This window comes from Gopherus evgoodei, chromosome 10 (assembly GCF_007399415.2).
Source record: "Gopherus evgoodei ecotype Sinaloan lineage chromosome 10, rGopEvg1_v1.p, whole genome shotgun sequence".
NCBI classification, from domain to species: Eukaryota; Metazoa; Chordata; order Testudines; family Testudinidae; genus Gopherus; species Gopherus evgoodei.
In genome coordinates this window covers 17,936,759-17,954,321 of record NC_044331.1, presented here as the reverse complement: position 1 = coordinate 17,954,321, position 17,563 = coordinate 17,936,759, and the positions used below count along the sequence as shown (strand labels likewise).

Below are 17,563 nucleotides of genomic sequence, written 5' to 3'. Positions count from 1 at the left end.
ACATGTTTACTATTGGAAGAGATTATTTTTCTAATAAGCCATGTATTAGCTAACACATTTATTCTTGGCCTTTTGAGATTTCCATCTGTATATAAACAAACAGGGAAGGTAATGCTGATGCTTTTTTTAGCAAAACAAATTTTGGATCAGAAAGTTTCTTCCCTTCTCACTCTCTTACCCTTATAAGATTCATTAAAAAACAGCACACCGTGTGTGTGTGTGTGTGTGTGTGTGTGTGTGTGTGTGTGTGTGTGTGTGTGTGTGTGTGTGTGTGTGTGTTTGTCTGACAAAATCATGTGAGATCGGAGGGAAATATTAAAGGTGATCAGCAAAGAATTTTGTAAAATTGAGCGTATTCATTTATTTGGGGGAGGGGGTTGTTTTGTTTTGTTTTTGGGGTTGTTTTTTGCTTCCTATGATGTATGAAATGGCCCTGAAAAGTTTATTTTAAAACAAAGTTTTGATTTTTTCTCCTCCCTCCCCCCTTTTTTTTTAACCTTGAAAATTTAATGAATGTACTGTTTAGTCTTCCTTGGCTTTATTGGAGGACCATTGGAAAGTATGGGAGATTTATTTTGAGCTCCTGGCACTTTAACTGAAGGTTGATGAAGTTAGATCTTTTAACAGAAGCTTTCTTTAGTCACAGTATTAATTAGCTATTGGAATCAAATAGATGTGAACAACCCCAAAAAAGAGTTGTAGTCTGTCTGACTAAAAATGTCTTTTCCTCTGACCAGCTCAACTTCCACTTGTGGTGATTTTCACAAGCTCTCCAGACGTCATAGATTCTTCCAGTCTTGATGAGACTTAAATTTGTAATGCAGAAAAAGAGTAATCATCCTTTAAAGCAGCAGTAACAACAACAAAAACGTTTCAGGTCTTTTTTAATGTCATAAAATTCCTTTCAAAGTCACTTTGAAAAATATATTCACGCTCCTGGTAGCGCAGAAAACATATTCTTAGTGGATACACCTTAACACCTTTTTTGTCATTGAATCTAATGTGGGGGTTAGAAAAGTTCTTCCAATTTACCCTTTATCGTAGAAGTATGTCAGGAACTGAATCTTCCCTCCTCACCAAGAGACATGGCACACTGAGCTATTGCACAGCATGGCCATAATAACTACTATATGAGTGGTAGTAGCAGCCACACTCTACCCCTGTATATACATTCATCTTAGTGTTCAGAGAATTTCTCTAGTTAATGGATGCACTTGCAACTTTTCTACTTTCCAGACCCACCTACAATAGTCTTCCCAAATCCCAGTACGGGCCCATGAAAAAAGCCACCATGTAGCGTAATTCTTTTAGGTATAGTGGATGGAGTGGAGTCCCCACACAGTGCCTCTGCTCTGTATGTTTCCTGCTGTAATTTTGATCTTCTGTAGCCACCCTGGAGCGTCCTCAAGATTTGACCCGAAGGCTGGAAACTGAATTTGCATGCTTGAAGTATTTAATTTTCCTACAGTAGATGTAATTATTGAATGTAAACAGAAGCAGCATGGTGGTACATGGCATGTGTGCTCATTTCCATTTGACTATGGGGTAGATGAAAAAAGTACATTAATGGCAGATCTTCGAGGTTAGTTTTTTAATATTTAAAAAACTAACGTTGAGGGCAGATGGCCACAAATTTCAGTCATTCTGGGGCTTCTTTTTGGCCTATTTTCCATTTTTGATCATTTCAATATTAACAGGACAGGCATTAATTTCAGATCAGTGGTTGGCAATTTTTTTTCATAATTCTTTTCTCTCTTGGCTTCTTGTTGTAAGGCTTACTCGTGTAAATAAAAGATCAAGATAAAACAAGTTAAAAACCTCAAGCTTTCAAAAATCATAAATACACAGGTTCAGGGCTGCAGAACCAGATTGTTTTGCCAGTTTTGAAAAAATTACCCAGAAACACAGCTGAAAGGGACGAACAGCTGCCAAATATACACAGAAAAATCTTTCTTTATATAACTTGTGTGTAGGCCAAGTATAATCGTGGTTTTGTGGAAATATCTCTGAGCTTGCATCATATTCATCTCTTTTTGTGGTTATCACTAGTCCTGTATTGGAAAGTTAGTTCATTCGTTGTTCATTTTTTGTGGGATTGGATGAATTTAAATTTTCGCAGCTGCAATTTTAGAGTGTTAATGTTTATATCTTACAATTTGTGCAGAGCAGTCTTGTGAAGTATCACTGATGATCAGTTAATGTTCTTTGTTCAGATTCTAGCGGGCAGGTGTCCACATTGTAACTGGAACCTTTGTTGATGGTGTCAGCATAGGGGACAAGGAAGGAACATTTTTGACTGAATTACTCTTGCCTCAGGCCTAAAGGTGATTATCTCCAGGTGAGCCCTGAGACAGTGGTACAGCAGTGTAAGGAAGCTTCTCAGCAATTTCCAGTGCTGTCAGTGTGACACCCTTAGAAAAGCACTGTTATCATGCTGAAAGAAAAAGTGATGACCTTGTTAGTCAGAAAGTTGAGTATTTCCACAGTTTTATGGCAGGTTTTCTTCATTTTTATCTTAGATGTCGTTTAAGCAAAGTTATTTCCTTTATCTATGGTTACTAAATTCAAATGAAACATCTGTTTTTTTTAGTAACATGCAGTTTCATGGTTTCCCTCAAGCACAGTGAAATGAAAGATACTAGTTCAGGATTTCAGGGTGATTTCAGGCTGACTGTATTGAAACAAACTTTCCTACATCTTAGGCCATGGCTACACTGGCGTTTTACAGCGCTGCAACTTTCGTGCTCAGGGGTGTGAAAAAACACCCCCCTGAGCGCTGCAAGATACAGCGCTGTAAAGCCTCAGTATAATCAGTGCCACAGCGCTGGGAGCACGGCTCCCAGCGCTACAAGCTACAGCGGTAAGGGATGTGGTTTACGTGCAGCGCTGGCGCTCCGACCACACTCACACTTCAAAGCAGCGCTTTGAAATGTCAAGTGTAGCCATAAACTTAGTTGTTTGCTACAGCAAGCACACTAAACAGCCTCTAAAGTTCTGATGGTCATTTTTTTTTTCAAGTAGTAAGTTAATTCAGATGTATCCCTGTCAGGTCAAATTAAAATAATTTACTCAAAGTAATTATCACTAAAATTTGTTTTATGTTTCAGAGAGCCTTTAGCATTAAGATGCTTTGGATGATGTTAAACACATTCCCCATATAATAATGGAACTATTAATTTAATTGACAGGTTACCTATTAAGATTTAAACTTTCATGGTAAATGATTTGTTGTGTCCTTAATCTATTTTACAGTGGGCATGTGGTCACATTACAAAACCACCACTGCTGGAGACTTACTGTATCTTAGCATATATGTTTAGCTGAAATGGCTTTAACTGCCTCATCTCCTGAATTGCACCTAAAGCTGGTTGTGCTGCTTATCAGAAAGAAAATATGTAGTCTGTGGACTCTGACAGAATTGTTAGCTGTATACCTTAGAGAGAAGAGAATTTAATATATTATACAAAAAGACATCAAGTCATGCTGATAAGAATAATAAGTATAAAATATATAAATATAAAAAATTGCATTGTTCAAGTTACATGGTATCATGTACTTAAAATCTGTCAGTGCATATTAATAAGGGGACGGACCTAAAGTTATGAACACAAACCTGAACTTTATAATTTCGTGGCTTTTTAGTGCTTAATTGTGCAGTCTTAACACTCTCTTAAATGCATGTTTTTTAAGAATGTTAGATTAAAATGAAGTTTAACTGGAGCTATTTGAAAATCATGTTCATTTACTTTGTTTCTGAGCCACAGAGATTAGCTCAGCTTGGCACATGGAATTTTTACATAGGCTCCTTGAATGTGTTTGTCAGTATAGGGGAAACATTATTCAAAATATAATTGGATTTTTTAATGTATTTTATTAGTAATATTTAGCAAGTTAAATGTAATCTAATATGTTAAAACTTTGGAATTATATATTAATTTTGGCTTCACCCATTTGTGAAATCCAATAAACCTATATGGACTAACAAGTAATGTTGGCCTCAGATTTTATACTCTTCAAAGTAAATTTGTGTATTTCAGCAAAGAACATCCTGACTACATCAGCATATCTTTTGATGTGTGCTTTCCATATTTGTCTGCCATATATTCATTTTATCACTTAAAAGTGTTTTAACCTAGAGTTTTAAGAAATATTCATATTTCTATATATTTTTTCTAAAAAACATTTGCTTCCCTAGTTCTTATTCTAATCCTGAAAAGGATTTATATAGAATTAAACACAAAAAGCACTATGCTAAAAGAACATTCATGTTGCAAAGTCAAGCGCTTAGAAGTTAGGAAATGGCAAAAAGCAAGATTTCCTGTGCAACCTTAATTCAGCTCCTTGTGTTTATGCATTATGATATAGTCTTCAATTACATACTATTTTTCACCAGCACCGCTGCCTTACTGAGTGCACAGAATAGCCCTGTTCAGGGGATGAATCAGGGCTTTGTAGTAGAGGAAGCTGTTGGCCATAGGACCTTGCCTCCTTTGTTGCAGAAGATGGAAGGTGTTTAGTGAATGAAGCAGGGGATTGCAGGAAGAGGAAGGATGTCTCATGATTAAGACACATTAAATAGCACCCTGGACAAATGGATTCTGTTCTGGCCTCTGCAACAGAGTTCCTATGTGATGCTTATCAAGTCACTTACATCAGACTTTTCTAAAGTGATCACTAATTGTGATATTCACTTTCTGGATGCCCAACTTAATACAATGAGGTCTAATTTGCCAAAATGTTGAGCACTCAGAGCTGCAGCTGAAGTCAATGGAAGCTGTACTTCTTTCTATTTATCAAGTGCTATATGATGCCAAGTACTTGGAGAAATCAGATCCTAGGTGTTTCAAATTGGGCACCCAGAATTGGTGGATACTTAATCTTAATCTCTCTCTGCCTCAGTTCCCTCCCCTCAGCATTCAAATCAGACAGCTTCCTTCCTCAGTGGTGCCCATGTGCCAGCGAGGGAGAGGGGGGATCATTGAGAGCACAAGAAAGAGGGACTCTGTCATTTCTAGTGCCCAGTCCCATCCTGGAACATCTGGTAGAACCCATTACGGGGAAAGTCCAACTTCACCCTTGTAACCCAGGGCTGAATGAAGTATGCTTATTTGGTCTATGTCTGATGCACAGTCTGTTCAGCACTAAGAGGTGTGAGAAGTTTGAGCGTGGTCAGTTAGGGCAGACTGGAGATTTTAACTGCTAAAATCAAAATCTCTACTGAGCATGTGCGAATTGCAGTTTTGAAAAGGCATATAACTTGACCAAATTTAGCTGGATTTTTCATGGGGACTGCAGGAGGCTTATTACACAAGTCCACCCTGTGACGAATTGGACCTCCCTTTTGGGGTGCCACCGGATGTACTAGGGTTTCACTGAGCCTGCCTGCTGCGCTAGCCTAGGCTTCCTCTCCCAGTTTTGCTGAATCAGGCTCTCTGGCAGCGCACGCACACGGATAGGGACACAACACCTGTAGAATCACACAGAGTATGAAAATAGCTCACTGTGGACATTGCCCAGCACTCAAGTGCAGCTCCCCTCTGAAAAGTACACCCCAAATAATATTGTCTTGCACTGTAAAGAAATATATACAATGTAAGCTCATAAATTCACCTCCTCCCTCATTGTGGAGGAAGATATGCACAACTTCTTGCCATCCCCACCAGTTATAAATTGCACAAACTGGGTTTTATAACAAAAAAGGCAGATTTTAAGTGATTATAAGGAATAGCAAATAGAACAAAGCAGATTACTAAGCAGATAAAACAAAACATGCATACTAAGTTTAAGATCTTAGAGACTGGGTTTAAGAAGTAATTTCTCACCCTAAATGTTGCTTTTGGGCAGGATGCAGAAATTCTTGAAACTTGGCTACCCTGCTGGCAGCTTAAATCTTCAGACTCCATTTTCACAGAACAGATCCCTTTTCCAGCCTGAGCTCAACTCTTTTCTCTACCCGTTTTTTTTTATTTCTCAGATCTTTCCAGCTGTCATCCTTAGTGGGGATTCAGTGAGGAGTCTACCCAGATCAACTTACTGCCCAACCTTAAATAGAATTTACATAAGGCGGAAACTCTTTGTTTCCCAGTCTTGACCTCTCCCTCCTTTTACTGGAAAAGCATTAGAAGTCCAAGATGGTGTTTAGTACCAGGTGACATGAGCACCTGACTTTGTAGTGTGAAAACAATGTCCCAGCTTCTTAGGAAGTCTTATTGTTTCTTCCTAATGGCCCATCAAGGCTGCTGTCCGGTGGATGTTTCCGAAGTAACACACACAATTGTAATTGTTACATAGTCAGTATTCCTAATTTCAGATACTGAAACGGTACATTCATACAGATTGGATAATCACATTTGGTAAATCATAACCTTTCCAGTGATACCCCACATGACTCAATATTAACATAAAATATATCTTAGTTATGCCATATTCATATCATAACAGTATATCTATGAAGAATATGGAGTGTAACGTCACACACCTCGTGCCAAAGTTGAAGTCCCTGCTAATGAGGCACCAGCTCTGTTCCAAGGAAGAGTCACCATAACTTCTTAACATGAGCAAAATGTATTCTTTTCTATCCTCTTCCTTGGAAATGAAAACCATTTTGTCTGAAATTTTCCCTAAAAATATTTAGGCCGAGGCACACACCCAGCATGGAAAATTTCAGCCTTAGTGTTAAAATTTGTCAAAAATTACAAAACAACTGAATAAAGGGCTTTATGTAAATTGTCAGGGAACCTTAATAGTTGGCGATACTAGCTCCGCCTATAATATTCCATCTTAAAAACTCTGATTTTTAGCTGGAACCTACATAGCTCTTTAGAAAGCACATATACCTTTTCAGTTTCTGAACTGTCAATTTTTTATCTAAAAGAACTTAAATGTCTGTCTTCATGCATTTCTGTGTCTTATTTCTCATTACTTCAATAAAAATCGAGCAACTGCATTTGCTTTCTGCATTTAATGCACCATCACAGTATCAAAATCCTTAAGGGGGGAATATGTTATGGCCGAGCTAATCACTTAAAGCCGTGGTTCCTAAACATTTTAGTAAAGCGACTCACCAACTGCACCCTCACAGTATCAAAATCCTTAAGGGGGGAATATATTATGGCTGAGCTAATGTCTTGGTTGATGATTCTCTCCTCCCTGGCCAGAAGGGCATATGTTCAAGTCCCACCTGAAATGTAGTTCAGTCCTGGGTGTCTTTTGTATGACTTAAAGCCGTGGTTCCTAAATATTTTAGTGAGGCAACCCACCAACTGCATGTTGTTTGTTTTTGCAACCCACTTAGAATTTTTTTTATGTGAACCACTGGTAAGTTATGGCCCACCATTAGGGAGACACTGACTTAAGGTTTCTTTAGAGTGAGAGATTGAACTCAAGTTTCTGGTCACCAGTCTCTATGGATGTTGAGATAGAAATCAGTTTTCTTGAAAGACTTTAGGGTAAAGATTTCTAAAGCTGTGGTTTGTGGTGATTTTAAGAGACCTGGCTTGGATACATGATATGGGCTCTACATTTTTCCTGCTGAGAGAAATAGAATTGATGGGAAAAGGAAATGAAGAATAAAAAGCTAATGTGGTTAACTTTTTTATTCAGAAAGACGAAAGCAGTTATGCTGAAAACAGCTATGAACACACAAATAATTTTCTAATGTTGCTTTTCTATGTTAGCAATTGCTGAAGTTGCTGCAGGGATCATATGATCATGATTGATTAGGGAGGTGGTCCAGACAATCACAAATAGGAGTAAAGGTGTCCACATTGAAAAAGGTTGATAAAATCTATACTAGGAAATAGCCTTTGTGTCGTGACTAGCGCACACTCCCACCCTCGCCTTAGTAAAACAGATTCTAATGCAGTGGTTCTCAAATTGTTGTACTGGTGACCCCTTTCACATAGCAAGCCTCTGAGTGTGACCTCCCCCTCCCCCTAGTAGACATAAAAACACTTTTTAAAAATATATAACTTTATTATAAATGCTGGATGCAAAGCAGGATTGGTGTAGAGGCTGACAGCTCGCAATCCCCCCTCTAATAACCTTGTGACCCCGTGAGGGGACCCGACCCCCAGTTTAAGAACCCCTGTTCTATTGTATAAGCAGGACCGGCGCCAGGGTTTCTCACGCCCTAGGCGCACAGCCATTTCGCCGTCCCCCGCGCTGATGCCGCGGCTCTGGTGGAGCTGCTGCAGGCATTCCTGCGGAGGGTCCGTTGGTCCGTGGCTCCGGTGGAGCTGCCACAGGCATGCCTGCAGGAGGTCCACCGGAGCCGCGGGAGCAGCCGACCGTCCTCAGGCACGACTGCAGCAGCTCCACCAGAGCCGTGGACCAACGGACCCTCCGCAGGCGTGCCTGCGGCAGCTCCACCAGAGCCACGGACCAACGGACCCTCCGCAGGCACGACTGCAGCAGGTCAACCGGAGCTGCCTGCCGCCTCCCCGGCAAAATGCCGCCCCCTGATAATCCTGGCGCCCTAGGTGATTGCCTAGGCTGCCTAAATAGTAGCGCCGGCCCTGTGTATAAGGAATAAATTCTTCCCTCAGATGTCCAAAGTGCAACCCTTATTGGATTCACTGGAGTCCATGGTGAATCTGAGGACATAATAGGTGTCCAAGGCTGTATGTGAACTATTATTTTGCAGTAATAGCTACTTGACTTGCCTAAAGTCACTTAGCATTATTTAAGTCTTTGCTTTGTAAAATAACTTTAGATACCTGGAATATGAAAGGCAGATTCTTAAACCAAATTCTACTCTTTTACCAAAAGCATTCTTCTCCCTGAAAAAAGGTCTCTTAAAATGACAGTGGAGTTCCTCCCCTATGATCATCACCTTGGAAGTTAAGTGAAATAGGTAAAATGGTTGTAAATTAAGTGCACTGAGGTGGACTTTGTTAACACAGTTGCTGCTTTGTGTATGGAAAATACAGAAATAGGTGTCTTGCACTGGAGTCCACAAGAAGCGGGCATTTGGAGGAAATCCTGTTCTCCAAAAAGAGAGAAGGGAAGTAGTTGGGCAAAGTAAAGGAAACCATCTTCTTCTCTTCTGCCTTATAGACCTGGATCTACTGCTTTCTATGAATCACAAATTTTCAGAATGCCACAGATATCGTCAGTAGTCATCTTATTATTTATTATGTATTATTTGTATAGCCACAGTGTCATGACCAGTACCCTGCCCCAAAGAGCTTGCAATCTAAGTATGAGATGAAAGGCAACAGATGGAGACGGGAGTACAAGGCAACAGTGAAACGACGCTGGTTGGCATGATAGGCAGTGGTATTAGCACACCAGCAGCCTAGACATTGTTCATTTTATTGTGGACATTATGGCAAAGGAGTTTTAAGAAGGGATTTAAAGGAGAATAATGAGGTAGATTTGTGGATGTTTATAGGGAAAGCCTCAAATATATTATTTCCAAATATATGAATATTAGCTGATATTAGCAGTATTGGGCAAACTAATACTATGCATAAGTAAGTTTATTTACAGTGCGCTTTGAAAAGAGGTTAGGAACTTCCAAGAGTCAATTACAGTTTTTCAACCCAGATTTGCTTAAATTGTAAGTCTCCTGCTGACAGTTGTAATCATGGATGTTTCTAATAATAGCTCTTTACAGAATGTTTCTTTGCAAATAAATCACTTATATTTTAGAAAATAATACCAACTTTGGTCTTTTTTTATACTGTATTAAAGAGTTATAAAAGCCTTTATTTTTAAACACCCTTCAAAATGAGGTATAAATACTAGTTTTAAGATTTGGTTAATTTACAGAAAATCTTATCATGTCTCCATTTACATGAACCAAGTATTAGTATTCAGTCTTTCTTCACTGACCAGAGTGGTATGCCTGGAGCATTTCAATCCCAAGGCTTTGTGTGTCATAAAGCCTTAATCTTTCTAAACAAACAGCATAGATAAGAAGTGATACATTTGAGTGGAGACAGTATCTCATTGGGAAGCTTATTCCATTAGCTCTTTGTTTTACTCAGTTCACTTAAAGTGTTAGTCCAAAACATGACAGGTCTCCATTCCAAAGCAGTCAAGGATCCTTAAGTGGTGATATCATCCCTGAGAGTAGATAAAGATCCTCTGAACTGATGTGCTGAGACTAATAACAATGTGATAGAGGTTAAAATTTAAACAGCCCTTATTTTGTTTTGTTTGGTTTTCACACAGCAAAGTAAATGACTTCCTTATCTGACTGAAATAGTTTTCTAATAGTGTTGTGCTTTGCTGCATTTTCTTGCATCTAGAAGGAACATACTAATTCTTCTCACCTCAAGAGAGATTAATTACTTGTATCCTGTAATATATCTATCATGTGTCCATATCTTGACAATTGAGTTCTGTTGAAAAGGTATGCTTTACCTTTAAAGGTCACAATTGTTTTGTGTAAGGTGTGATGGGTGACAGCTAAATACAGAACCAAAAAGCAAATAAAGATACGTCCTAAACATCCTAGACCACTTTGAAAATTTCAATCATAATATCTTGGCACTTCTATTTACTTTTGTTGTTAACCACATCATAATTTATTTTTCATACTTTGGCCAGAACATAAGTGATGCAACTACACACATCGTTGATTTGTTGCTCGAAGCTACTAATACAAATAGTTATAATAGTCTAGAAATAGATTAGATTAACCAAGGTCTTTCCTTTTCCTATCAGTGCAGGTTTGCTCCCTGTTGCATGTTTGCTAGTGATTTGTTCAGACTAGTTTTAAATGTACAAGTGATTGAGCTTCCAGCATTTTCCTTAACACTATTCCATGGTCTGTATAGTAGGGCATTTATGTTAATCCAGTGTTTCTTTTGAACTCACAGGTTGGTAACCACTATAAAGATACTATCTCTAATGATCATTAAAATTCACTTTCTCAGGACAATGTGAACAGTTTGCCAAACCAATCTGAACAGAGCCTGTGTAAAAAATGAGGTTGTAGTTACACTTTTATGTGGATTGTATTCTTAATATGTAACTGCTTTAAAATCAAAATGATCCAATCCCAAAAGAAAACATTAGTTTGTATCCTCTTTAAACATTCTCCCTTCCCTATTTTCAGTACGGTTCTCTTTGGAGCATAGTTAGCCTTCTGAATTCAGTTGGCTGAAAAATCTATTTTATTTTCCACTAAGCATTTTTTAAGAAAACAGGATTTTTTGTTTGCATCAAAAACTTTTGCTGTCTTGATTCGGTTTTGGTTGAAAAGCTGACCAAAAAAAAAAAATGCATTTTAAAATCAGCCAAAAATGTGTAGGACTTTCAGCTAGCAGTTCTGGAGATGATTGATTTCAGTAGGACAAGAGTAAGGCCACTGTTAAGCATTTTTGAAATCTCACCCTTTATGCCAGGTATTAAAAAGCGTAGCTGTATTTGTTATGGATGATGTCACAGTTGCTAGGCCAACATGCACCAAGTCCCGTTTCTGGACTCCCTGTATACATCCCCTCAGGTGTGATGCCTCTTACCCTTAAGTAACCTGGGGTAGAATTCCACAGATCTACCACTCCTATTGTCTCACTTGTACTCCCTCTTCTGTCTATCCATCTGTTGTCTCCCCTCTTATGCTTACATTGTAAGTTCTTTGAGGCAGGAACCATCTTTTAGTTTTGTGTTTGTAGAGCACGTAACACAAGGGGAAGAGGGGGCTTTGTCCATGACTGGGGTGCATAAAGCGGCAATATTACAAATAAATAATAATAACTCTTAGACTATGTGCTGAAATACCCTGTGCATATTTCTCTGCTGGTCCGACTGAGTTTGTATATCTGAAGTTCTTTGAGCATCTGTGATCAGTGATACATAGTGATCATACTATCTTTTTAACACAGAAGCATTTTTTGTTTTTCAGTTGGAACAAAGCATTTGGAGAAGAAGGATTTTAAAACACCAGATTTTAACACACATGCCTATCTTACCTACAGGCTTCCTATCCCCTTATGCGAGGAGTGCTTGTGGCACCTCATTCTTTTTGCGGATACAGACTAACGCTGCTACCACTCTGAAACCTATCCCCTGATGATAACCTAGGCAGACCTAATTTCTTCAGACTCTCCCAGTAGGGTTTCATGTATCTCAGTCTAGTTCCCCCAAACAATTCCTCTGATCTTTTGAGGATATTTTACTTCTTAAATGTGCCACAGTTCTTCTCATATCTTGTGTTTCCAAGAGTCTTAACAACTCTCAAGTGTTTCCTGAGAAGTGACTTGTCTTGAGCCATCCGTTCCCATCCTGCTTGTTTTTCCCATAGCTCCTTAATTAAACTAAACCAGTGTATTAATAAAATAAATATCCCAATAACCAGTTCAACATCGCATATAGTATTCACAAATTATTATGAAGCAGCTCTGCTATGGTCAGAGATGACATTTAAGATACAGTCCTTTTCAAAAGGCATCAATATGTCTTATTTTGCATAAGAAGTTGGGTTATCCTTTACAAATATTTTTTCCTGATTTTTGCCAAGGTAAATTCTTAAATAGTTTTGTATGTGGTAAATATAACAGGTTTTCGAGTGGTAGCTGTGTTAGTCTGTATCAGCAAAACCAATGAAGAGTAAATTTGTTAGTAAATATAACAGTAACGCTTTTGCACTGTGGTCTACTCTTTTGTTTGCCTTCCCAGACCTGCTCCTTAGACTTCATCAATTTGGGAATGGTCCCCAATTTCAGCAACTAGTGGCCAGCCACCAGCTTAGCTGCACTAGTGCAAATGTCTAGTAAAAAGGCCAGTATAAGCCACAATTTACATTGATGTAGTTTATCCAGGTTTCAAGTAGGGGTCAACTGTACCAAAGCAAAGGCAGCGTATAGTTGTTTTCCCTACCTTCAGCAGATGCTTGCATTAGTGAACTGTACCAGTAGGTGACCTCCAATGGTTGAAATCTCTAGTGTAAACAAGACCTCAGAGTAGAAGACAGAGAGTGAGGGAAGTGACTGTTCTGTTGTAGTGTCCTCACATAACCTCCTGTTTGGACACTTCCTGTCCGATCCCTGGGTTCCACTCTTCTACACAGGAGCCAGATCCTACAAACAGTACCATGTATATCCTTACTCCCCACTGTAGTTATTTTAACATCAGTGGGAATATGCACAGGAGAAAAGATATGGACAATAATAACAGTTTGCTGAATAGGGCTCTTTGCCATCAGAACTGGACTTTGAGCCCTTGCTTTCAGCTAGGAAATAAAATGAGGATGTGTTACATTAATATAATCCAGTGGGGTGAGAAAAACTACTTAATCTAGATGTTTCCCAGTCTAATAGGGTTGAGAGTTTGGACTGCGTGCCTATATTTTCTTTTCTTTTTGGTAACCACTCTTACTTTTTGCCTGTCACTTAATATCACATAAAATCTATCTTTGTAGTTAATAAATTTGTTTGTTTATTCTACCTGAAGCAGTGTGTTTGGTTTGAAGCGTGTCAGAGACTCCCCTTGGGATAACGAGCTTGGTCCATATCAATTTCTTTGTTAAATTGACAAACTCATATAAGCTTGCAGCATCCAGCGGACATAACTGGACATTGCAAGATGGAGGTTCCTAGGGTTGTGTTTGGGACTGGAGATAGTTGGCTAGTATCATTCAGTTGCACAATCCAAGGAGCATCTTACATGCCTGAGGCTGTGTGAGAACAGCCTAGGAATGGAGGTTCTCACAACAGAGCCGGGTAAGGCTGGCTACCAGAGTCAAGGATTGGAGTGACCCAGCAGATCACTGGTCCGGATAACACCAGAGGGGAACATCACACCATGACCTAAGTGACACACACTAATTCTGCAGAGTTTATAAACTACAACACACTGCCTGACCTTGCTGACTGGAGTGGTTTTAAAAAAATCATACCAAATAATTTGAAAATTAATCTTAAAACTTCCTAAAGACATAATTCTTCATTGAATTAACCACATTTAGATTTTGTAGACTGTTTGTTTTTGAGAGATGACTATTCAAAATAATGTAGTGAACATTTTTAAAAGGAAAATACCAATAATTTTTCAAACTCTTATCTCTCAAACAGTTTATATTTTTTCTGTCAAATTCTGTCTTCTCTCTGGTCCCCAAAAATCTTCCTCTGCAAGGTGATCACATCACAAATAAGAATTGTCAGGCAAAATGGCCTTGTTTTAATGAAGTTAGCTGCTGGAGGGAACAAAAACAGTCTTACAGTGCAAAGCCAATTACTGACTTAACTAAGGAGTAGCTGTTGCGTATCCGTAATGCAAATAGTTGTTAATATATTGAGTATTGTTGTTTAGAATATCTGAAATAACAAGTTATCTTTATAGACTTTGCAGTGGTTTAAACCTAATGATTAAATGTTTAAGGTATTTTCACCATGGCTATGTAACTACTATAATCCGTTTATTCTCATTTTATCTGGTAAATTGGAATTATTTATATACTGTCATCATTAAAATTTTGTGTACTAAAATATTATTCATTGAAAATGTTACTTTCATAATCACCTTATTGGTACACACAAATTTCATCTGTAAATCTGCAAAGTCCTGTTGAAATCTATTAGGCATGCAAAACATCTGAAGCCCCTGTATCTTGATAGGTTTTGCACAGATTTACATCAAAATTGGCCACACTAAATAAATTAAAACTCACATCTGGGTTGGGAGTTGGCTATTCTAATTGCTTCATGCTGTAATTTAGCATGCAAAGCTATAAACCTCTCATACTGGGATTTTGATGGAAACACTGACAGGTTTTGACTGCATTGCCAGATGCCAATATAATACACATTCGCTCTGTGCCTTGTTAGTGTTTTTTTACTTGATTCTTTTTTATACTCTAATATACATCAGCAAAGAGGTAAGTTTAATCTGAAATAACAGATTTGGTAACTTGATTCCTCTGGTTCATATAGTGCTATGAAAAGAAGCAGCTCACTTCCCTGTACATCGTTATTTATTTACCAGCTGAAGAACAGAATAAACTGACCATCCGTTGGCTCAGTTCTTGGCAATGATGAAGGTCCAGTGTGTGTTTTTCATTTCATGAGCAAAAAGTAGTGGTGTATTAAGGTCATAGGTCAGATGCAGGATCTGTTTATGAAGAAGTTTTTCCTTCATAGCATCTGCTATGCTATTTTTAAACTTTTGGATTTTCTATTACTTCCAGTTACTCTGAGGCAGGTTTTTGCCAAGTAGTAACATTTCCAGTTACAATGTACCCAGTTGGCCAAAAAATGAAGCCCTCTGAGCTGTAGAAGCAGCCTAATGCTGCAGATGCTGACTTTATGATGGGTTGGCTTTTCTAGAGATGCAATAGCTCAGGCCAAGGTGGTGATGTGAGAACAGACCAACTCTGGGCCTGGCCTCAAGTCTACCACACTAATAAATAAATAAATAAATAAATAAAGTATAAGTGTGTTGTGACAATGAAGGCTCAAGAAAAGCATTGCTCTGCTCATACTTGGTTGCTGGTCTGTTGTAAAGGGAAGCACACACTCATCCTACACATTCAAATTTAATATCCTACACTTGCTTAAAATTGAGAACTTCAAGTTTAAGAGGTTTGCTTCTGAAATCCTTAGTTATTAAGGGTATGTGTATTATTAATGTTCCCTTTCATCTTCAGATATGTTTCCAATTTCAAAATTTCAATTAGCATTTGTCGTAAAACCAGTAAAAATGGTTGCATTTATCTATATAACCTTTGCCATTTTTTTACTATGTCAGGTTGTCATTGCTGCAGCTATTACTAGTGAGTTATAAATAATGTCCATGTGTGCTAGGGGTTTTGCTCCTCATATTTATAATTTGAAGGCAGCAGGCAGGAACCAGCCATACTGTACCTGGCAGCCAAAACTAAATGTGTATTTACAACAGCTATTTTACATAAGTACAACTGTTATTCATTTGTCTCCTCTGTGGTTTTTCTGTTTTTAATCACTAAATGTTGGGCTAATTCCCTTCATCCTCTCCAACAGGACTCAATGTTTTAGGTTAAGACCTTGTGACTCACTGACTCAGTGTCAAGTTACATCCAGTATTTCATGTTGCAACGTCAAACCACAACAGAATAGCTTCACATAAAGGGAAAAAACTGGAATATGAGGAAAAGTCTTCATCCTTTTTCTAGCATGTATCACTATGTTTAAAAGCCTACCTTTCTTAATCTGCATCTAATATACATTGTTCATTCAAAAATTTAAAAAGGGAAGTCAGTGTGTATTGAGGCCAGAAAATATGATCTCCATACCCCAGACTGAATCTTCTCCATATCCAAATTGTGTAAAGGTAGCTTAGCAAATGTCTTGTAAGAACAGAGAGAACTTCTTTAAGTCTCTTGTTGCCACATCCTTGTTGTAATCAGAATAATTTTTTTTCTAGTATTGCTTTGAGAGGGTAAGGTAACTTTTATTCGATTTTGATAAAATGTACTGTACTTTACTATGGTAAGTTTTCCTCTTTTATACATGTAAACTTCTGTTTTCTGTGCTTATTAGGAATAGGAGGTTTGCAAGAGTTTGTACTGAAGTCAGCAACTTTATCAACGTCACCAGCTTGCCCACCATTTACACCTCTCAACTTTGAAGCTACCCCTATTGTGCGAGTTGCTGTTGAACCAAAACATCCAAGTAAGAGTTTAGTTTTTCTCTTTTATAAGTGAAACTCATTTTTGAAGAATAGCTTTATAAGTGAAGTTTTGACAGGGTGGTCTTTGAATATTAACTTTTTCCTTAAGCAGGAAGGGGAGTATCATATTTTTCAGTATAAAATGTGGTGTTATTTATGGCCCCAGTCCTACAGGAGGCATTGATACCGGTACATGGCCCCAGTCCTACAGGAGGCATTGATACCGGTACATGTTTCTGGAAACGGCTATAATAAATGATAAAAAGAATCATATGCATATATTACATGTGCATACATACAGCCAGAAGCTTTCCTTGGAGGGAAGACCTTCTCTCCAGCTCGCAGATATTTCTGAACAGTAAATTTTGTCTTTACCAAATAGCAGTTTATTTACATTCCAAGAGAAAATATCCTTGTACAAGGATTTTCGTCCTATTAACGTCTCATCTGCATAAGTATTTACAGGATTGCCCCATAATCAGGACACATTATTTTTAACAATTTTTTAAAATTGCATTGGAACTATGGGACATAGGACTTATCTTTTTAAAATATCACTTTTAGTCATATTTATGCTATACTAAAAAGGAATATAAACCAATTCCTCTAGTTTCTATGGAATCAGAAAAGAAAAAAATATTTTCAGAAGGCTATTGTATGATGTATGTATGACTTTTTTATTTGTTAAAGTTACACTTTTTACTGGAAATCTAAATCAGCCCCTTCAATAACAGAATAAATGTCACAGCTACTGGAAAAAAATTGTGATCACCAAGGTAAAGCTGAGTTTAAAGGACTTCAAGCAAATACACCTCAAAATAAATATAGGGACAAATGGGGGGGAGGGATAAGAGAAAAACCTAAAGAATTAAACTCCATCTGAAATCCATATGGTTCATGGGTTTCATCCTATGTTTACATATTGAAAATATAATATACAGAACCAGACAAATGTACTTCACTTTTA

The 17,563-nt window shown here is 38.0% G+C and overlaps 1 protein-coding gene across 2 annotated transcripts in view; it reads left to right on the top strand.

The window, feature by feature from the left end:
• Window positions 1–17,563, top strand: part of EFL1 (elongation factor like GTPase 1) — a 155,469-nt gene that overhangs the window by 90,628 nt on the left and 47,278 nt on the right. For both annotated transcript variants that reach the window (XM_030577562.1, XM_030577561.1), the window contains one exon: window positions 16,467–16,598. In XM_030577562.1, the coding sequence (XP_030433422.1) occupies window positions 16,467–16,598 (132 nt within the window). The remainder of the gene's footprint in view (window positions 1–16,466; window positions 16,599–17,563) is intronic.